At 57.7% G+C, this 22258-nt stretch overlaps 1 protein-coding gene across 4 annotated transcripts in view; it reads right to left on the minus strand.

Moving 5' to 3' along the window:
• TANGO6 (transport and golgi organization 6 homolog) overlaps nt 1-22258 on the minus strand; it is a 235203-nt gene that overhangs the window by 15447 nt on the left and 197498 nt on the right. For 2 of the 4 annotated variants that reach the window (XM_076053822.1, XM_076053821.1), the window contains exons 20-21: nt 15319-15432; nt 13893-14081 (exon numbers count right to left, since the gene is read on the minus strand). In XM_076053822.1, the coding sequence (XP_075909937.1) occupies nt 13893-14081; nt 15319-15432 (303 nt within the window). The remainder of the gene's footprint in view (nt 1-13892; nt 14082-15318; nt 15433-22258) is intronic. The other 2 variants (XM_076053823.1, XM_076053824.1) reach the window with 1 other exon arrangement.

Genomic DNA, 22258 nt, shown 5'->3' on the forward strand with positions numbered 1-22258 from the left:
GAGAGAGTGAGAGGGTAAGAGAATGAGAGAGTGAGAGAGTGAGAGAGTGGACGAGTGGGAGAGTGGAGAGTGAGAGAGAGAGTGAGAGAGTGAGAGAGAGAGAGTGAGAGAGTGGACGAGTGGGAGAGTGAGAGAGAGAGTGAGAGAGGGAGAGTGAGAGAGAGAGTGAGAGAGTGAGAGAGTGGACGAGTGGGAGAGTGAGAGAGTGAGCGAGTGAGAGAGTGGACGAGTGGGAGAGTGAGAGAGTGAGAGAGAGAGAGTGGGAGAGTGAGAGAGTGAGAGAGTGAGAGAGTGAGAGAGGGAGAGTGAGAGAGAGTGAGAGGGTGGACGAGTGGGAGAGTGAGAGAGTGAGTGAGAGAGTGAGAGAGTGAGAGAGAGTGGGAGAGTGAGAGAGTGGGAGAGTGAGAGAGAGTGAGAGAGTGGGAGAGTGAGAGAGTGGGAGAGTGAGAGAGTGAGAGAGTGAGAGTGGGAGAGTGAGAGAGTGGGAGAGTGAGAGAGTGGGAGAGTGAGAGAGTGGGAGAGTGGGAGAGTGAGAGAGAGTGAGAGAGAGGGAGAGTGAGAGAGTGGACGAGTGGGAGGGTGATAGAGTGGGAGAGTGAGAGAGTGAGAGAGAGAGAGAGAGTGAGAGAGTGAGAGAGAGTGAGAGAGAGTGAGAGAGTGAGAGAGTGGGAGAGTGAGAGACTGAGAGAGTGAGAGAGTGGGAGAGTGAGAGAGTGGAGAGTGAGTGAGAGAGAGAGAGGGAGAGAGGGAGAGAGTGAGAGAGTGGGAGAGTGAGAGAGTGGGAGAGTGAGAGAGTGGGAGAGTGAGAGAGAGTGAGAGTGGACGAGTGGGAGAGTGAGAGAGTGGGAGAGTGAGAGAGTGAGAGAGTGAGAGAGTGGACGAGTGGGAGAGTGAGAGAGTGAGAGAGAGTGAGAGAGTGGACGAGTGAGAGAGTGAGAGTGAGTGAGAGTGGGAGAGTGAGAGTGGGAGAGTGAGAGGTGAGAGGGTGAGGGTGGGAGAGTGAGAGAGTGGGAGAGTGAGAGAGTGAAAGAGTGAGAGAGTGGACGAGTGGGAGAGTGAGAGAGTGAGAGAGAGTGAGAGAGTGGGAGAGTGAGAGAGTGGGAGAGTGAGAGAGTGAGAGAGTGAGCAAAAAAACGTGAACACGGAGCTGAGTTTTGCCTTTCAATTTCACCCGACAGCCCACGGGTGGAGGGCGGGGGGGAGTCGCCTTCCCTTTCCATTCTGCAGGACGACGGGGGGCAGGGGGGTGAAGGAGCTGGGACGGTGCCAGACACGTGGACGACAACGAGAAAGGCAGAGGTGGTGAGGGGAGGTGTGGCCGGGGGGCCTAGGGGGGGGGGGGCGGACACGCGTGTGTGTGCGTGCGTGCGTGGGCTCGCGCGAGTTTAATGAAGTTCTCCACCGCCCGCTCACCTCGGCGAAATTTCGACGGAGAAACCGGCGCGTCAACGCGGCCAGGCGGTCCGGCGAAACAAGAAGGGGCCGTGGCGAATCCGCCACCCTCCGTGGAAATTTTTGTTTAACGGGGAGTAAATGACAGAGCTTGTCGCTGGCGCGGGAGAAGAGGTGAATGCTTGAATTTACATTGGGAAAAATTCCGGAAGAGGTGTGCGCACGTGCATCGGGGGGAAACCGGGGATTCGTCAAAAGATTGAACCGTATCGTCGGTCACGGATTCTGGCATCCCGCGGCACCGTGGGGAATTCTGGGAGTGCGGCGCGGTGTGCTGGGCCTTCATCCAGCAGCGGAGCCGGTGGCCGATGCGTGACACGTCATTTGTAACAACGTCTCATCAGTCGACGTTTCCTTTGACGTGGAGCGGCGGGTATAGTGGTTCGCGCATTTGAGTTTGGTTTGTATTGGTCGTAAAGTAAAAGGGCTGTACATTATTGTCAATTACAATGGGTTGTTGGGCAGGCCTCTCCGATCCCTTGCCACGTCTGTCTGACCGGCAGCATACCATGGGAGTTGGCCAATTGGCAAGCCAGTCGCGTGCGGTGGGGTGAAGTGTGGCCACTCCCCGCTTTTCTCCGACGGTATCGCCAGCGTGGGAAGAGAGGGACTTGTCTAGGGCTCTCCTCTCTCACTCTCTCTGTAGCGCAGGCCCCTTCTGAGTTTTTTTTTAATGAAGAAAGTTTTCCACCTCATATCGCGACGTTAATGTTACCGCTCCCGCGAAGCTTCTGGGCCACAACAATCGAAACCGCATCCGCACAAACCCACAGCGGGAGATGTGGAGGCTCGATGACCACATTGGGAAATTAGAAACCCATCCGGGGTCAGTATGCGGCGGCTCTGGTCACCACCCAGGCAGAACAAAACCGTGGGGCACGTGACGACTCACACGTACAAATAGCATCGCACAGAGACCCGTAGACTCACACAGACAAATATCATCACAGAGAGACCCGTAGACTCACACGTACAAATAGCATCGCACAGAGACCCGTAGACTCACACGGACAAATATCATCACAGAGAGACCCGTAGACTCACACAGACACATATCATCACAGAGAGACCCGTAGACTCACACGGACAAATATCATCACAGAGAGACCCGTAGACTCACACAGACACATATCATCACAGAGAGACCCGTAGACTCACACGTACAAATAGCATCGCACAGAGACCCGTAGACTCACACAGACAAATAGCATCGCACAGAGACCCGTAGACTCACACAGCCAAATAGCATCGCACAGAGAGACCCGTAGACTCACACAGACAAACATCATCACAGAGAGACCCGTAGACTCACACGGACAAACATCATCACAGAGAGACCCATAGACTCACACAGACACATATCATCACAGAGAGACCCGTAGACTCACACGGACAAATATCATCACAGAGAGACCCGTAGACTCACACGGACAAATATCATCACAGAGAGACCCGTAGACTCACACGGACAAATATCATCACAGAGAGACCCGTAGACTCACACAGACAAATATCATCACAGAGAGACCCGTAGACTCACACAGACAAATATCATCACAGAGAGACCCGTAGACTCACACGGACAAATATCATCACAGAGAGACCCGTAGACTCACACAGACAAACATCATCACAGAGAGACCCGTAGACTCACACGGACAAATATCATCACAGAGAGACCTGTAGACTCACACGGACAAATATCATCACAGAGAGACCCATAGACTCACACGGACAAATATCATCACAGAGAGACCCGTAGACTCACACAGACACATATCATCACAGAGAGACCCGTAGACTCACACAGACAAATATCATCACAGAGAGACCCGTAGACTCACACAGACAAACATCATCACAGAGAAGCCCGTAGACTCACACAGACAAATATCATCACAGAGAGACCCGTAGACTCACACGGACACATATCATCACAGAGAGACCCGTAGACTCACACCGAGATCTACGCCACCATCACCGCGGTGTTTCACAACCCCGCTTGCTACTCCTCACACAATCACAGCTGTCGCTCCGCGTCAGCCTCGACAATCGACTTGAGAGCGGGCGCACCGCTCCTCAATGCGTGCTCCAAAATAAACTCCCAAACATTGCAGTTGCCCCATGTAAAAGAAGGGGGTTGCGTTTTTTTTACACCCCGCGCCCCCACACACACACACACACAACCACCCTGACGAGAGAGAGAAGCGAAAATATCCTGACAACATCAAATAATTCCAGCGAGCCGGTGAAAACGTCTCTGCTGTCACCCCGAACTGCAAACGACGGAGCTGCAGGTGGTCCAGACCTCACATTTTCCTACAGCGCCGGGGGGAGGAGGAGGAGGTGGGCGGGTTGGCAGGCGGCAAGAGAAAAGCAACATTTGTTCTGTATAATCTAACGAGACGCGATATATTTCAATGGCTTGTTAGCGTCCCCGCAAGCAACGCCGCCGTGTTATGTCGAGTGGCAGCTGTCGAATACCGCGATCTGTACCCCCCTACTTTCTTCCCCTGCCCCCCCCCGCCACGATTTTATTAATTCCTTTTTTCCTTACCTCCCCCCGCCGTCCTCTAAGGATTTCGCAATAACACCTGCATCAGCAAGAAAGTAACGATTTTTTAAAAAAATATATAGCTAGGAATAAATGTTACACCCCCCCCGCCCACCCCTTCTCGTCGCGTGGGTAACGTTCCGTCGGCGACAGTGAAAACGGCGTTGAGGTTCGTCAAACACCGGGAGCGACTCCGGGCGGCGTTTGTTTAGCCGGGAGGTACCACCCCTCCCCCCACCCTCGCCCCGGGGGTCGCGTGTGGGGGCGCATTGGACGGATGGCCCGGGGGGATTCGTGCGCGTGGGGAACTTAGCAGGCATCGGGAGGGGCCTCAAACGAGGCCGAACGCATTTAGTCGCCCGCCCGCTCCGTCCGCTCCGTCCGCCCGTCTGTCTGCGTAGCGGTTGGCGCTCCGAAGCCGGCGAGCCGAGTTCGATTCCCGCTGGTGACGATTATCTGAACCGATCCTGGGCCTCCCCTAGGTCGACTCGGTCTCAAATGAGTACCTAGGGAGACAAAGGCGGCCGGGCGTGGCCTTGGCCACCCACCCCTTCGTGCATTCATAGGTTCTCGCTAACAGCACTTGCCCCAACAGTCTGTTGAAGTCTATACGGGGGATCTTTGTCTTTTGTTGGCGGGACACACGCGATAACTCCGGTAACGACGATCGAAACGTGAAAGGACGCTTTCACGTAAAAGTCTTCTCGATTTTCGGGACGCACAATCATCATCATCATCGTCATCACCATCATCATCACAATCACGATCCATGGGGAGAGATACGCAGATACGCCCGTAGCAGTAGGTGTCCCACTGCGGATTTCGTCACTTGCCGTTTCCGCTTTGCTCTCTGTCTTGCAGTGCCGACGTATGCTCAGGCAGCGACCACATCTTTCTGGCACCGGATCGCTCACGACCAGGGGCGGAGCCACAGGGGGGGCTGGGGTGGGCTCAGCCCCCCCTGAAATTTTGGGAAAGTCGGTAATCGGGATAACCGGATATCGGGCTGCTGCAAAATGCTGCAGGCTGCCACCTTGTGCTGACCTGCAGGCTGCCACCTTGTGCTGACCTGCAGGCTGCCACCTTGTGCGGCGAATGGATTACCGTTGCCAATAGACCGATTGAAATTGGCGGAGTGGTTATAGGAGGAGTTCACCGGACAAGGATATTCTTACGTGTGCACAATAATCGTAAATATTGAATTAAACTATTATTCACCATGGGGGGTTCTTGCGAGCTTGGGACGTTTGGTACATTAACAATGACACTGCGTTGGTGATCTTTAGCTGTGGGAGGAAAGAGGAGAAGCCAAAGAAAATCCGTGGAGAACAGAGGGAGGCAGGAACACACAGATTCTACACGCTGTCTCAGACTCACTCACACTCTGTGATAGAGGCAGGAACACACAGACTCTACACGCTGTCTCAGACTCACTCTGTGATAGAGGCAGGAACACACAGACTCTACACACTGTCTCAGACTCACTCTGTGATAGAGGCAGGAACACACAGATTCTACACGCTGTCTCAGACTCACTCTGTGATAGAGGCAGAAACACACAGACTCTACACGCTGTCTCAGACTCACTCTGTGATAGAGGCAGGAACACACAGATTCTACACGCTGTCTCAGACTCACTCACACTCTGTGATAGAGGCAGAAACACAGACTCTACACGCTGTCTCAGACTCACTCACACTCTGTGATAGAGGAGGCAGGAACAGACAGACTCTGCACGCTGTCTCAGACTTACTCTGTGATAGAGGCAGGAACACACAGACTCTACACGCTGTCTCAGACTCACTCACACTCTGTGATAGAGGAGGCAGGAACAGACAGACTCTGCACGCTGTCTCAGACTTACTCTGTGATAGAGGCAGGAACACACAGACTCTACACGCTGTCTCAGACTCACTCACACTCTGTGATAGAGGAGGCAGGAACACAAGACTCTGCACGCTGTCTCAGACTTACTCTGTGATAGAGGCAGGAACACACAGACTCTACACGCTGTCTCAGACTCACTCACACTCTGTGATAGGGGAGGCAGGAACACATACTCTACACGCTGTCTCAGACTCACTCACACTCTGTGATAGAGGCAGGAACACACAGACTCTACACACTGTCTCAGACTCACTCACACTCTGTGATAGAGGCAGGAACACACAGACTCTACACGCTGTCTCAGACTCACTCACTCTGCGATAGAGGAGGAACACACAGACTCTACACGCTGTCTCAGACTCACTCACACTGTGATTGAGGAGGCAGGAACACAGATTCTACATGCTGTCTTAGATTCACTCTGTGATAGAGGAGGAACACACAGACTCTACACACTGTCTCAGACTCACTCACTCTGTGATAGAGGAGGAACACACAGACTCTACACGCTGTCTCAGACTCACTCTGTGATAGAGGAGGAACACACAGACTCTACACGCTGTCTCAGACTCACTCACACTGTGATAGAGGCAGGAACACACAGACTCTGCACGCTGTCTCAGACTCACTCGCACTCTGTGATAGAGGAGGAACACACAGACTCTACACGCTGTCTCAGACTCTGTGATAGAGGAGGAGAACACACCACACAGAAAGGTGCCCGAGTCGGGAATCGAACCCAGTTCCTTCTCGCTGGGAGGTGCCAAAAGGGGGTGGGGAGGGAGGGGAGGGGTGGTAACTCAGCCCATCCCCCCCCCTGGGTCGATAAAAATGTGCCCTTTCGAGGAAAGCTAACGGCGCTTGTCCTACGGATACCACCCCCCACAGCCATAGGCATGCGGAACGCCTACCGAGAGTTTACCTGCCAGCTTACAGGCCGGGGAAGCCCGCTCGTTATTTTTGCGAGCAGCAGTAGCGGCGGCAGCGGCAGGGAGGGTGGCCAAACGTCACCCCGAATGCACCCGACCTCGCTGGAACCCTGAATCCAAAAGCGGGAGACTTGTAAAGAAAGAACGCTTCGATTGGCAGAGAGCGGGTTTTGCGACGTGACCCCGGAAAGCGCTAGCACGACAATGGATCACTGACTCCACCCGTGCGGGAGCTAGGGACTGTCACCATCCCGTACGCGTGGCGGATTTTTTTTTCTTCCGGCGGGGGAGGAAGCCTCTCCGGTTTTCCCACCCCCTCCGCTCTCTCACAAGCCCGAGCACGCCGATGGCAGGCCTCTCTCGAACGCGCGCCTCGAGACTCCGCCGAGCACCTTCCCGAGGGGCCCAGCGAGCCGCTCCGCGTCACCACGGTTCGCACGGCCACGGAATGAAAAGATTTCCAGATGCTCTCAGATTCCTGCTCTCTGCTGACCGAGCATCGCGTCCTGCCCCCTGCTCTCACCCCCCACCCCCCCCTCCACAACCCGCGAACGCGCTAGCACCATCACGCACGCGTAACTGCAATGGTGCGCTCGGCACCGGCTCGAGGAATTGAAATATTTCAGCAGAAAAAAAAACCGCGCCCACAATAAATCAATCTCGCGACGCGCAGATACGTGCGTGTGCGCGTGCGCGTGGGAGACCACGGTCAGGGGTACGCGTCTTGCGGTGGCGGGAGATAGTGAGTCACAGAGGGGGCGAGAGGGGGGGGGGGGGGAGCTGGAGAGAGAAGGAGCAAGGGGGAGCGTGGAGCCAAGCAGACGAGCGGGAGGTGGAGCAAGATGCAGAAAGGTGGGGAGCAGGAGGGAGCGTGGTGGACAGAGGCGAGCGAGGAGAAGCAAGGAGCGAGCGGGGAGTGAGGTGGGGGAGGAAGCAGAAGCCATGGGGGAGCAGCGGAGTGGGAGCGAGAGGCACGGAGCGCCCTCTGTCCCGGTCATCTGGTCTCGCTTTGCGCTGCCCAGCGCGTCCCCGCGGGACGGCTGATTCACAGCCGCGCGGTCACTCGCTCGCTCACTCGCTCGCTCGCTCGCCCCGTGTGGCACGGAGAGAGCGGGGGAGAGAGTGGGGGGGGGGAAGGGGGAGGAGCGGAGGTGGGGGAAGAGGAGGATGGGACCAGGACAAGGAAGCGGGAGCAGGAGTATTTAGCGACGAAGATGATAACGACGGTGAGATGTGCACGGAGGAGGTACAACGGCAAATTAATTCCCCTCCCCCCCGCCTCCTCCACCCCCCCCACCCCCTTTTTTTAAAGTCTGCAGCCACAAAAAATCCCGCAGTGTCCTCGCCGAAGCTAATTCCTAAATTGTTGAGGGGCTCGTTCTGGACGGGGTCGGGCGACCTGCGGGCGGCAAGGTGTGTCCGGGAAACCCTCGCCGTCCCCGCCCGCTTGCCCCGACTCAGCCTCCACCACCGCCACCACCGCCGCCACCACCCCCCACGCCACCTCCTCGCCCTCCAAGCTAATCCACTCTGATTCCCCCGCTCATTACGCGGCCACCACTGGCACCCACCCCCACCGGCCCCATCCGGCCGGGAGAGAGATGGAGACGTGCGTACGATAGACGGTGAAAGACGATGACACTAATTACATTTTGACTTTAAAACTTCGCCGCCTTCCTTGCGAAGCGCGGACGGCCATCGTCAGCGCTTGCCGACGGAGGCCGAGATCGTCGGTGCATCGGCTCCGTCCGTCCGCCAGTAACAGGGTGGTCGTCACGATAACGCTCGGAGGGACAGCCCCGTTGAGATTTTTTTGTTGTATCTGTATGAGTTTGGGTTATTTGTTTACCTTTCCTAGACTTTGCACCACTGTCTGTTGTTGTAACGTTCTTACCACCCGTGCCCCGACTGGACATCGGTGAAAAAAAAGAGCTTCATAGCTCATCGGATTCCTCCTGCAGTGTACATACAATATTATGATTCTGCTTGAAGGTGCCTTGCTATTCGGTGACTTGGCCACCGGAGGAGAGCGGCGAATCCGCCTCGGCAACGTGTGCACCCTTCACCACCCCGCGCTCTCTTTACTTCCCTCAAAAGTCTCGGCGCGTGTCCGATCCGGGCACGTGCGCACGCGCGAGCGACGACATTTTCACAGATGAGAGTTCGTTGACGGTGGTGGTGGTGGGGGGGATTATGAACCAGCCTCATTTTGCCGCGTAGACAAACGGACACGACCCAAGCTTGTAACGGCACCCGACGCGATGGGAAACACCGTCCGCTCCGGCCCAACTTTCACGACTATTCCCACGAAACCGCCACGGGGCATCGTGGCGTGCGCAGCTGTGGCGCGTTACGGGAGGGGGTGGGGGGAGGTCGTCCGTGCTAACGACGAGCGGCGAGAGTTTTTTTTATTTTAATTTGAGCCCCGCGCGCCACAGCCGGCACGTTTTTTTTGTTGTGCGAGCGAGCGGCAAAGCGGGTGACTCACTGGGGGCCTGTCGTATCGCCTTCACGCGATGACACAGAGAATTGAGCGGAGTCCGGTACGATGACTCTGCGGTTACCACAAAGAGGCCTGAGGTTTCCGCACCGCCGCCGTCCCACGCCTCACCCCCCACACACCGTGTAACCTTTAACAGACTGCCGGGACAAGCGCCGATCACGACGAGCACCTAGCGAAAGCCGGCACGGTGTGCGAGGCGGTGGTGTGGCCAGCAGCACCACGCCTGGCCACCTTTGTCTCCCCGGTGCTTTTGTTTACACACCGCACCTTCGGGAGGCGCTAGGACCGGGGGTTCAGATGCAGCGCTCGTCAACGACGTTGGCCGCGAGCGGGAGTTGAACTCCACTCGCCGGGTTCGTGGCGCAAAGACAAAGATCCCCCGTACAGCCTCAACAGGCGGTTGGGACAAGTGCTGTGAGCGAGCACCTTTGTCTCCCTAGTGGCGATATTTACAGATCGCACCAGGTACTCATTTGAGGCCGAGTCGACCTAGGGGAGGCCCAGGACCGGTCCGTGAGTGGGAATTGAACTCGGGGCGCCGGGTTCGTAGTGCAGCGCTCCCCCACCACACAACAGTGATGGTAATGTACTGCGTTGTTGTGGTTGCACCATTGTTGTTTTTGCGTGCGGTTTTTCTTAGTTAAAGCTCTTGCTTTGAGCTCACACTCTCTCGCTCTGTCTCTCGCGGTCACTTCCTGCGACTCGTCTGCTCTCCATCAGCGATTCGTGACTCGTGTCGGACTGCGGGGAAGGGCCCCGTCATCGCTTCGCGGACGCCGGCCTCGTGCCCTTCGTGTAATCGTCATCCCGCGGATGTCGCTAATGGGATTTACGAGAAATGGATTATATATATAAAAATTAGCGTCGAGCAATAATAATCGCGGCGATCCTCCTGGGCGGTGTTGTGGTCGGACTGCCCGAAACGTTGCTCGGTTAACCGAGCGCATCTTTCGTTCCGGCCAAAACGACAAAACGAGCGGTGGTCACTTGATTGCCGTTCAATGTACAACCTGAACACCGGCGATAGGAATGTGGAAATGTCACGACTGGCTCTGGGGCCACCGAAGGATACGAGCATCACGCGACGCAGCTCTGAGCGGCGAGACCAGTGCCGGATAATCCTCGTCGCAAAAGTGGCTACAAATGTAGTAGCTACGGGCCCCGCACTTTCAAGGGCCCAGCGCTCAATGCTTTCAAGCTATCAATTCCGGTTCAGTGATTCTGCACTTGCTCCATTACTATAGTACTACACCGCCTTCAACTTTTATGAACAACGACTGGGTGTTTAAGTCACGTAGAATGAGAATAAAATAATAAATGGTTGTTTAAGGTTAGCGATTTTTCGTACGATCTGGATGTATAGCAAATGAAAAAAGACAATTACTTTACTATGCAGGTTCAACATTTGTGTTTTAATATTTAAGCGTTTTTTTTTGGTAATTTAGGGCCCCTTTATAACATACGCTACAGGCGCCGCACTAGCTTGATCCGGCACTGGGCGAGACACCTATAAAACTACAATTTTTTTTTACCTTACCAGGTAAGGGCAACTAAGCTACATAGATCTCCTTTCAGAAGCAACCTGGCCACCACAAATGATAGCTCAATTTGCCTGGCCCCCACGCGCCTCTTCTCGCTCTCGACCTGTACTGGCAGCAATAATAATTAAAGTGTCGCATGACCTGCTCTCTCTCTCTCGCTCTAATCTGTCTGCTTCGGAGATGTGTCCGGGCATGACGATAGCAGCAGCCTTCCCCCGACAGGACGGGCAGATAGAGCCCATCGCTAATCGCGCTGGTAAACGTGGCTTCACGACAACTTGTAGGGAAAAGGAGTGTTTTTTTATGCTTTCAAAGAGTTATTTCTTGCCAATCTTGTCAAACCGAGAAAAACTGGACGAAGATCCGGGCACCGCTATCCGTGAGCGTCGAGTTTCGGAGCATTTGTGTTTCAGGAGCATTTAATAAACGCTCGTTGTTGTAACGATTGGTTTAGAGGTTTTGTAGTTTTTCTTAAAAACATGTGAAGTGTCCTCGGAGAGACAGGTGGACGAGACTGACAAGAGTACTTCCCGGGCGCAGCAATGCGGGTAAAGCCAAATCAGCTGCCTTAACATTTTTTAAACAATACTAATAATAATAATGATGAACACGATTCATAACGCGCACATATTTCATGAAAACCGGACGCAACGTTCGATCGCGATGACCGCGTCTCCGAGGTCATCGCGATCGAACATCCTCCAATGGAAACGAGGCGCGGGTTGAGCCGGGCGTGCGTGCTCGCGACGGGGGGGGGGGGGGGGCGGGTTAATTGTACCACAACCATGCGGGGAGCCCAGGAGGGCCCAGGAGGGCCCCTCAAGGCCCCCGCGAGGCCCCGTGAGGCCCCCGGGCATGAACGGCGTGGCGAACGCCTCCCGTCGGCGCCCCCCTCCCCCCCCCCTTCCTCAGGCCGCAAGCTAAGAACGCGTTTCAGGTTTCGTGAGGTCAAAGCCTCGCTCAGGCGAGAGGGCACGTGGGGTCAGAATTGCCGCTCTCTCTCACTTCCCAAAGTCCGCCGTGGCTTCTCGTGGCCTCTGCTCGCAGAAGCACGGCCACCTGCTGCTCGGGGCCGCGAGTTGGCGAGCTTCTCAATCGCGTTGGGGGACATGGTGGAGGGGGGGGGGGCATGGTGGAGGGGGGGGCATGGGGGGGGCATGGTGGGGGGGGGCATGGTGGGGGGGGGGCATGAGCGGACATGACGGAACAAAACGACGGGACTCTACGACTGGTGACGTCTCTTTTGGGGGTTTAAACCGTCGCGCGGATAAATGTTTTATTTTTTATTGTTATTGTAGGCCCGCGCCAGCCGACGACAGAGGAACGGTGAAAAAGCCACGAAAATGTTGACAACATCAGAACGACGTTTCGCTGGAGGTTGCAACAGCCAGCATCAATCAGGCTCTGCTGCGACAGGGCGTCCTGATTCGGTAGGTGGCAATGACGCCATCAGGACAGCCGTGCACGTGATCCGGTTTAACAATCGTGGAGTCGATTGCTTGTGATTGGTGAAGGGTAGATTACCGTAATAAGGTTGATTGGCTCCGTCAGGCGGTGGGGGAGGGGGGGTTCTAAGTCAACAAATGACATCACCCCACGCCGTCGAAACCAACAGAAACTAATAACGAAGCAGAAACCCGGAACTCCTTTGAGACTCGCACCCCATCTGCGCGGAGTTCAGAGGCCCCGAGCAGGGCTCAGCCCGGTTCGCACCGCCACGAAAGACCACCTGGGAACGGCAGGCGTTGTTGGGCCTGCGCTGCGAGGTGGCCAGGAGGTTATAGGTGCAGCAATGGATTCTTAAATCCATTTGTGTGGAGTTTTGAACGTGGCCCTCTCCCCTCCCCCCACCCTGTGACGGCAAGGCCACCGAAAGATTCACCGGTCACAGTCGCAACCGCTTTTGCATCGAGCGTGGTGAAATGCAATTAATTACGCTTGCTTAGAGATCAGAGCAAGTTAGCTGGCATCGCTTAAGATCCCCCATTTCAAATCTGGGTTTCAGCCACGCAATCCGTTACTAAGCCGGCGGGGCGAGCGGCGGGGAGCGGGGAAGGGGGGGGATCACCCATGACACCCCATCGTATAATACGTTACATTCTTTATAAACCCGACAGCTTTGCCAGAATAAAAAAAATGAACACGCGAAATTAAGTTTGCTGCCGTTTCGACCGGCATCTCTAAACAGCGGCAGCAGGGAGAGCGTGGGGAGGTACAGCGGTCTCGCAAGCAGCTCTGTGACGTCCGCTTCCGCCAGACCTTCTCTGACGCACGATTCTTCGTCCAGTGACGCAAAATTTAATTGTGGGTGGAGGAGGGGGGGCGGTGTAAAACCTCCAAAAGTTAAATATTATTTGAAACGTCCACACTTGCAAGATCACTTTCTTCGAGTTCAAAGGTCACGAGGCTTCTGTGCCGGACGGCTTCACGGGGAAGCGGCGCGCGAGCGCCGGCAGTGCCGACGTGCCAGGATGACCGCAAAGTGCCAACGGAGGGGGAGGAGGAGGGGGGGGGGAATTTTGCAGCGCCACCGCCACCAGCCCCTGTCATATTTTCATTTCATCGCGGCACTCGGGGAATTGTGGGTGAAGAGGGTTAACAGGAAAATTGGCGGCGCTAAGCAGCTCCACGTGCTCGCGGACGAGCGGGGCCCCCGCCGGGCAGGGTTTGCCGACGGCACCGGGCCGTGCGGCGAGCGCGCCGCGGGGGGGGGGGGGGGGGGGGTGGGGTGGAGGGGGGGGGGGGAAGTGCGCAAGTCGTGACGTCGCACGCACGTAGCGGAGAGCGCCGGGCGGGCGTCAACGCCGCCCCCCCGACTACCCCCCCCCCCCCCCCCGAACCTCACCGCCTGCGTTCGGTCTCCCAGCCCCCCACCGCCCTCCCGTCAAGGAGGGCCAACGACGCGGCGTCGTTTAATCGCTTCAATGTGCCTTGCGCCGGGCGGCATGGGGCGGCTCGACCCCCCGCCCCCCCCCCCCCCCCCGCCGCCGCCCCGCGTTCGACGCCGAATGCACTCGGCGAGTCACCCGCAGCAGCAGCGTGGACGGAGAGTTCAGGCCGCGACGACCCCCGCCCCGTCGCCGCACCGCGCTCCGCCGTTCCGCTTCCACCAATTCGCGCTCCTCCCGCCACGGGTGCAAATTAACTCGGCAAGCGCCGAGCGCGCCCGGCGGTCGTTGAAACGGGCCTCGCCTGAGGCGCCGAGGCGGTTCGCCCTGTCCGCGTCACGTGGTACACGCGGCGCACGGGACACGGGACACGGGACACGGGACACGGGACACGGGACACGGGACACGGCGCACGGGACACGGGACACGGTGCACGGGACACGGGCACGCCGCTGGAGCTTGGGAAACCCCGGCGAGGGGTTTACCGACGCGGCACGCGGCCAAGTTGCCGCCGATGTCCTCGCAGCGGTCGCGCCAGGCTAGGTGCGCTCCGCGTCTGCGCGAGGTGTCTGTCAAGGCTCGCTGGCAGGAGGTCACGGGGTCAAGTATCGCTTGTGAGCGCGCATATGCTGGATGCGTGCATGTTTGTGTGCGTGCGTGTGTGTATATGGAGTGATGTGGTACAGGAGGACGCGGAGCTGAGTGGACTTGCCGATGACCGGTACCAGCGGTGTCAAGATCGGCCTCTGTGGAGGAGGCTCGTGAAGGACGCTACTGGGCAGTTGGAGGCAGTCGCCCTCCAACAACAACGGAGGGCGGAGGAGCGACGCTCACAACAACGAGCGGAGCGCCGGGTGGCTAAAGCACAGCAGGTTGGCACAGTAGGGGGCACAGGTGGTGCATCAGCCAGTCATCTCAGTCAGTCGACCAATGGCACCTTGTTCTGCCCCGTGACCTCCTGCCAGCGGGCGTTTGACACTTCACGTGGCCTTAAAGTTTATATGGCCTGGCACAGGTGCCGTGGTGACGTCACTGCCACTTAGTGGCGAATGGCGGCTGTTGTTGTGTGTTAAGTGGCAAAGCTCAGTGGCGGTGCAGTTGCCAGCGCACTGCGTGACAAATCCGGGGTAGAGGGCTCGATTCCCGCTCACAGCCAACACCAATGACGACTATCTGAACTGGTCCTGGGCCTCTCCTAGGTCGACTCGGCCTCACATGAGTCTGCGGTGCGTAAACAAACGTGTGCCGTGCCGGCCTTCATAGCTGCTCGCAGACTTGTCCCAAAAGTCTCTTCAAGGTTACTCAGGGAATCTTTGTGTGCGTACGCGCAATCTCACATGGGTCGGAGTTGGGGTAGGGCTCGAGGTCGTGGTTGGGGTATGGGTCGGGGTTGGGGTCGGGGTTGGGGTAGGGGTTGGGGTCGGGGTTGGGGTTAAGGTCGGGGTAGGGGTCGGGATCGGGGTTAGAGTTACGGTCAGGCCTAGGGTTAGGGTCGGAGTCAAGGTCAGGGTTAGGGTCAGGGCTTTGGTCATGGTCGGGGTCAGGGTCGGGGTGCGGAGGTCACCTCTGTGACACTGGCGCCGAGGCCTCGCAGGAGGAGCGTGACGGCGTGCACGGCCGCCCTCCTCGGCTCCACGCACGGGTCCCTCCTCACCGTCGCATCCAGGCACGAGCACACCTGGGGGCGGGGGGCACGCGGGGGTCACACGGGGTGGGGAGGGGGGGCACGAGGGGGGCACACGGGGTGGGGGATTGGGCAGGAGCGTGAGATTCGGCACAGGATTCTGTCTCGGCGGGAGGCGTGCCACCCCCGTTAAGCCATCGCCCGGATTTCGAACACGGACGTTGAGTTATGACTGCTACCCAGGCGACTTCGTGCGTACGCCAGATGCAGCGGTAGGCAACGAGGAGCGGTGCCAATCCACGGTTCACCACCCCCTCCCGCTCCCCCTCCTACCCGGCCGTCGTCACGAATGAAGTAGAACTCACGCCACCCTCAACCTCTCTGGCCTGTCTGTGTGCTGTGAAGAACGGCCAACACGTCGCCCGTTATGTGCTTCTACTTCTTCTTCTTCTTCCCTCTCTCGCTTCACGGCCGCTGCGTTTGTTTTGTTGCACGCGGTGAAGTCATGTCGCGATGCGACGGGCGTGCGCTGATGTCATCGCCTTGGCCGGCAATCCCAAGCCTTTCAGCCGCTGGTTTGACAGCCGAGTTGTGGGCCAAGCTATTGATCAATTGGGCCAACTTGATCTCTCTACTCAAGTTTAATTCACGCCGGGACATTGTTCGAGGGGAGTTATCGTGACCCCACGTTACACACGCAGACAGACGGACAACGTAAGTTTCGTTCGTATTGGATCACCGTAAGGAGAGCCATCGTGCCCCCTTCTCCTCCCCGTTACACTCGGACGGATGGGCAGACGTTTGCTAATTCACAAACGCTTTCAACCTTTCGTCGCACGAGCGTTGACGAACGTAACGCGACGACGGCTTCACGGGCGCGCTCCAACGGAAGCACACCGCGGCGTGTTCAAAGCCACGCGACGGGACATTCACAGTCGCTTGCCAGCGGGCACTCACACGGCACACACACACACAGGGGCATTCACACGGCACACACACACACACAGGGTCACTCACACGGCATTCACACGGCACACACACACACAGGGGTACTCACACGGCACACACACACACAGGGGCACTCACACGGCACACACACACACAGGGTCACTCACACGGCACTCACACGGCACACACACACACAGGGTCACTCACACGGCACACACACACAGGGGCACTCACACGGCACACACACACAGGGTCACTCACACGGCACTCACACGGCACACACACACAGGGTCACTCACACGGCACACACACACAGGGGCACTCACACGGCATTCACACGGCACACACACACACACAGGGGCATTCACACGGCACACACACACAGGGTCACTCACACGGCACACACACACACAGGGGCACTCACACGACACTCACACACAGGGGCACTCACACGACACTCACACACAGGGGCACTCACACGACACTCACACGGCACACACACACATGGGCACTCACACGGCACTCACACACGCGGGCACGCTCACACGTTGGGGCGGGGGAGTGGGGGCGAGGCTCGTGACTCCACGGCACGGTGGGAACACACGGCGCGAGCTGTAATTGGGCCATTAAAACCCACCCCCACCCCGCCCCATCCCCGCCCTCCCCGTCCCCGACCCCAAAAAGGACCACACCGCGCTATTATTACGCGTGATTGTTACTGTTCGCGAGGGCCAGCCAAATCCCTGTCTCACCACCACCACCGCCGCCGCCGCCGCCGCCGCCCCACCCTCGCCAGCGTTAAATCCTCAACACGCGCGCAGACGCCCGGCGTCTCTCGTCGCACGCGGCGCCGCGGTCATCGCCACGCCGCTCAAATTGCGCCGACGAGAGATACCGCGGTAAACAATCGGTCCGGCGGGAGTGTGGGGGGGGGAGGGTGGCGGGGGCGGCGGGGAAGGGGGGCGGGAGGGAGCGCCGGAGAGCGAGCGGTCTCGCTAACGGGCGGCGTGCCCCCCGCGCGGTGTGAGCGGCATTGGGGAGGGAACGCTCCGAGTCACAGCGCCGGCCGCCCGCCCGCCCCCCCCCCTCCCCACCGCCCCCCGCCCGGAGGAGCGGTGGTGGGGGCGGCATCCGAATGCTGGCAAAGAGCTTCGGCGTGCACGGCCGAAACCTTTCCTGCCGCCGTCATCGTCGGCCGCGGTCTATCCACTGCTGGATGACGATGGGCTCCCCCCCGCCCCCCCCCCCCCCGCTCCCTCCAAGCCGCTCGCCGGTCGCTCGCGGTCCATGCGGTGCGACGGATCACCACCGGGACCGCCAGGACGCGACCCGATTGCCGTCGCTCCGTCCGCTCGGTTGACGTCGACTCCTCGGGTTTGCCGCTCCGTTATTATTCTTGACCGCCCGCCACCTCTTGTTTTTGTTTTTAAGCCGTGACACCGTCCTGCACAACGCTCGCCCCTCGCGCCCCCCCCCCCTCCAGCTCGCCCCCCCCAGTTCGCGAGCGTCTCGCCTTGCGCGAGGGCAGAATTCAAATGCGCTGCCTTACAAGCATCACTACTTTTGCCCTCGCATCTAAGACGGGCGACCACCACAAGGAGCTGAACAGCTGTCGACGGGAGCGGGCAAACAATCCCATTGAGTTCTCCGGGTAAACTCAGTGGCAGTAACATAATTAGCGGCATTATAATCACCGAGTGAACCCTTCCTAATTATAATCAAGTACAAAGTGACTTGGCCTATATCAACCACACCATGCCCGCAGCTCCCCCACCAGCACTCACCGCCCCCACCTCAACCCCCTAGAGCCTTTCTCAGGATTGTGGGTCAAGTGCTGTTGGCCAACAAAGACAATCGCGCACGCGCGCACACACACAGAGAGACACGCACATACACACGCACACACACACAAGTACGCACGCAAGCACACACACACAGGCACGCACAGAGAGACACGCACGCACACGCACACACACATGCACGCACACATACACGCACGGACAGAGAGACACGCACGCACACGTCTGTCTATGTGTGTGTCTGTGTGTGTGCGTCTCCCTGCGTGCTCTCAGTCTCTCTCTCTCTGTCTCTCTGTGTCTCTCTCTCTTTATGTGCGTCTCTCTGTGTGTGTGTGTCTCTCTGTGTGTCTCTCTGTGTCTCTCTCTGTCTCTCTCTGTGTGTGTCTCTCTGCGTGTCTCTGTGTGTGTGTCTTTCTCTCTATCTCTCTGTGTGTGTGTCTCTCTGCGTGTCTCTCTGTGTGTGTCTCTCTCTCTCTCTCTGTGTCTCTCTGCGTGTCTCTCTGTGTGTGTTTCTCTCTCTGTCTCTCTCTGTGTGTCTCTCTGTGTGTCTCTCTCTCTGTCTCTGTGTGTCTCTCTGCGTGTCTCTCTGTATGTCTGTGTGTGTGTCTCTCTCTCTGTCTCTCTCTGTGTGTGTCTCTCTATGTGTGTCTCTCTGTGTGTGTGTCTCTCTGCGTGTCTCTCTGTGTGTGTCTCTCTCTCTCTCTCTGTGTGTGTCTCTCTGTGTGTTTCTGTGTGTGTGTCTCTCTCTCTCTGTGTGTGTCTCTCTGCGTGTCTCTCTACGTGCCTCTCTCTCTCAGCCTACTCTCGTTGTGCCGTCGCTGGAACGTAAACCCCGGGTTTCCGTCCCGCGGCGCTGACGAACGGCTCGCCCCGTAAACCCAAGCCGGACGTTTTGAGAAAGCGTCGAGCAAAAAAAGACATCTTGCCAACGTCGGACCAACTTTGGAATGTCGTTCAAAACGTTGGGCCAACGTCGGCCCGATAACTTTTCATGTTTGCTGGTTAGAGGCGGGGGGGGGGGGGGAATGGTGCTTTAAAATTAATATTTTTTAGTAAAAGACTTGGCCAGGCTTTTAGACGTCAGAGCGACCGGCGGTCGCAGTCCTTGCTGATGTAGCCCCACACACACGCCGTGCACACACACACACGCCGTGCACACACACACGGTGCGTGCACACACACACACGCCGTGCACACACTCACGGTGCGTGCACACACACACGCCGTGCACACACACACGGTGCGTGCACACACACACACTGTACACACACACACGGTGCGTGCACACACACACGCCGTGCACACACACACGGTGCGTGCACACACACACGCCGTGCACATACACACACGCCGTGCACACACACACGCCGTGCACACACACACACCGTGCACACACGGTGCGTGCACACACACACGCCGTGCACATACACACACGCCGTGCACACACACACGCCGTGCACACACACACACCGTGCACACACGGTGCGTGTACACACACACGCCGTGCACACACACACACGCCGCGCCATCAATACAGCCTTTGTGTACGCGACGCACAATTTCAGCCGCTCATGAGAAAGAGAGAAAAAAAAGAGACCCCCCCCCCCCACCATCCCCACGCGTGCTCTCTGCGTTGTTCTGGAACAAGCTTTCTTAAGGGGCGGCTAAAAGTGAAGCCGGGGAGGATCTGTCGATTTATTTTGTTGTCGTTGCAGAAAATGTTGTTAAAAGTTTCTCTGGAACCTAAACGGCGTTGCTTGCACGCGGCGTGAACCTTCGAAGCCAGCTTTCAAAGTCGCCTCCCCCACCCCCCGCGCCTCGCCACCCCATGCCACTACGACTGGATACGTCAGCGCGGCGTGGCACACGTCCCGTTATTGGGCGCACTGATCTAATTAGAGTTGCCCGTAACGGCCATTTTTTTACGGTTCTCGGGGGGGGTGGAGGGAGGTGGGGGGGTAGGTCGGTGGGTGCGCCCTGTGCGGCCTCGATCGGCACTGGACCAATCGTGAAGTTCGGCAGGCCGACGGCGTTTCAGAGAGTCTACTCCTAAGGCCATCCACTGGATCGCGCATTCGATCACCCGCTGGCTCACCCGCTGGCTCACCGGCTGGCTCACCAGTTTGCTCACCCACTGGCTCACCCAATGGCTCACCAGTTTGCTCACCCGCTGGCTCACCAGTTTGCTCGCCCAATGGCTCACCCAATGGCTCACCAGTTTGCTCACCCGCTGCCTCACCAGTTTGCTCACCCGCTGCCTCACCAGTTTGCTCACCCAATGGCTCACCAGTTTGCTCACCTGCTGCCTCACCAGTTTGCTCACCGGCTGGCTCACCAGTTTGCTCACCCACTGGCTCACCAGTTTGCTCACCCGCTGCCTCACCAGTTTGCTCACCTGCTGCCTCACCAGTTTGCTCACCCACTGGCTCACCCGCTGGCTCACCGGCTGGCTCACCAGTTTGCTCACCCACTGGCTCACCCAATGGCTCACCAGTTTGCTCACCCGCTGGCTCACCAGTTTGCTCACCCAATGGCTCACCAGTTTGCTCAGCCGCTGCCTCACCAGTTTGCTCACCCGCTGGCTCACCAGTTTGCTCACCCAATGGCTCACCAGTTTGCTCAGCCGCTGCCTCACCAGTTTGCTCACCCAATGGCTCACCAGTTTGCTCACCCGCTGGCTCACCAGTTTGCTCACCCGCTGCCTCACCAGTTTGCTCACCCAATGGCTCACCAGTTTGCTCACCCAATGGCTCACCAGTTTGCTCACCCAATGGCTCACCAGTTTGCTCACCCGCTGGCTCACCGGCTGGCTCACCCGCTGGCTCACCCGCTGGCTCACCGGCTGGCTCACCCACATTGTCACCCGCAGGCTCACTCGCCAACGTCGATGTGAACATACAGACGTTGCCATGCGAAAAAACAAGAAGTGTAAATTTAAGTCTTCAGGTCTCTATATATGAGACCGTCCTCGTACATGGGTCTCTGTGTCAGTCTCTCATTCTGCAGGGTCTTGATTTAAATTGTGATGCAAGCAAGGCACTTGCTCTGCAAATTCACAGCAGTTTAACTTTGCAGAACAAAGCATCAGCCGCCAAAATCAAAGATGGCCGCCGCCAAAATGGTGGCAATCTTTGATTTTGGCGGCCATTTTTTTTAGGTGGCTAACTTTTTCCATTTCTTATTGAGTGACCGTATGAGACAATACACCCCCCCAATTTGGTGCCCGTAACCCCCATTCGAACAATTATTTCGTATTATCTGCTCCACTATGTCCACGGGCCCAAGTGTGTGTCATGTCCAGCTTGAAGGGCTAGCGTATGGTCCGGCACACCACACCGCCGCTCGGCCACGCCCTGCTCACACCGAAAGCGCGGCAGCGCTTCTAAGAATCCGTCGGTGGAGAGCAGAGAGCGCACTAAATCATCGGTAAAACTCGCATTGGTTGCGGTGAGTTATCAGCGGGGACTGGCTCATGTTAGCGGACTTGGGCAAGAGCGGTCAACGAACGGCTTCTTCCACGGACAGGACACGGGAGACAGTGGCGAGCGAGGGCCCATGTGGAAAGAATCAGCGCGAACTCTCATCTCGAGCTCCGATGGCAGATTAAGAGCGGGTTCGCTAAGGAGGGGCGGGGGGGGGGGAGCCAGGGGAACGACGGTGGTGGGGGGGGGCAGTGGCCGGGGGGTGGTGGTGGGTGTGAGTGACGCTCGGAGGCCGTTGAGAGATGGAGAGTCGCCGTCAGGAACGAAATTGCGGCGAAATTGAACGCACGTGGCTTTGAAATTGAGTCAAGGGGTGCGCGTTGGGAGATGGGGGGGGGATTCGTGGTGGTGGGAAGGGGGGAGTAGGTAAGGGGGTGGTCGCTGCGGGACACGAGAGCCCTAAGCGGCGCGACGGGTTCAGAACAAAGGAGGCGCACGAGCGAAGTCATGCATTTGAGAACGTGAGCGAGCGAGCGAGCGAGCGGGGAACGTCTCGCTAAGTGGGTGCACATCCCCATCGTCAGGGGAGCTTCGCATTGCACTTCAACACGGTGGCGGGAGGGGGGGGGAGTAGCAGGGTTGGTGGTTGGGGAGGGGGCCCGGGACACCAGCCCGGCCAAAGCAATTTTCTTTCTCGTGGTGAAGAAAAAA

This window comes from Petromyzon marinus, chromosome 63, assembly GCF_048934315.1.
Source record: "Petromyzon marinus isolate PM22_M1 ecotype Great Lakes invasive population chromosome 63, UKy_Petmar_22M1.pri1.0, whole genome shotgun sequence".
Taxonomy (NCBI): domain Eukaryota; kingdom Metazoa; phylum Chordata; class Hyperoartia; order Petromyzontiformes; family Petromyzontidae; genus Petromyzon; species Petromyzon marinus.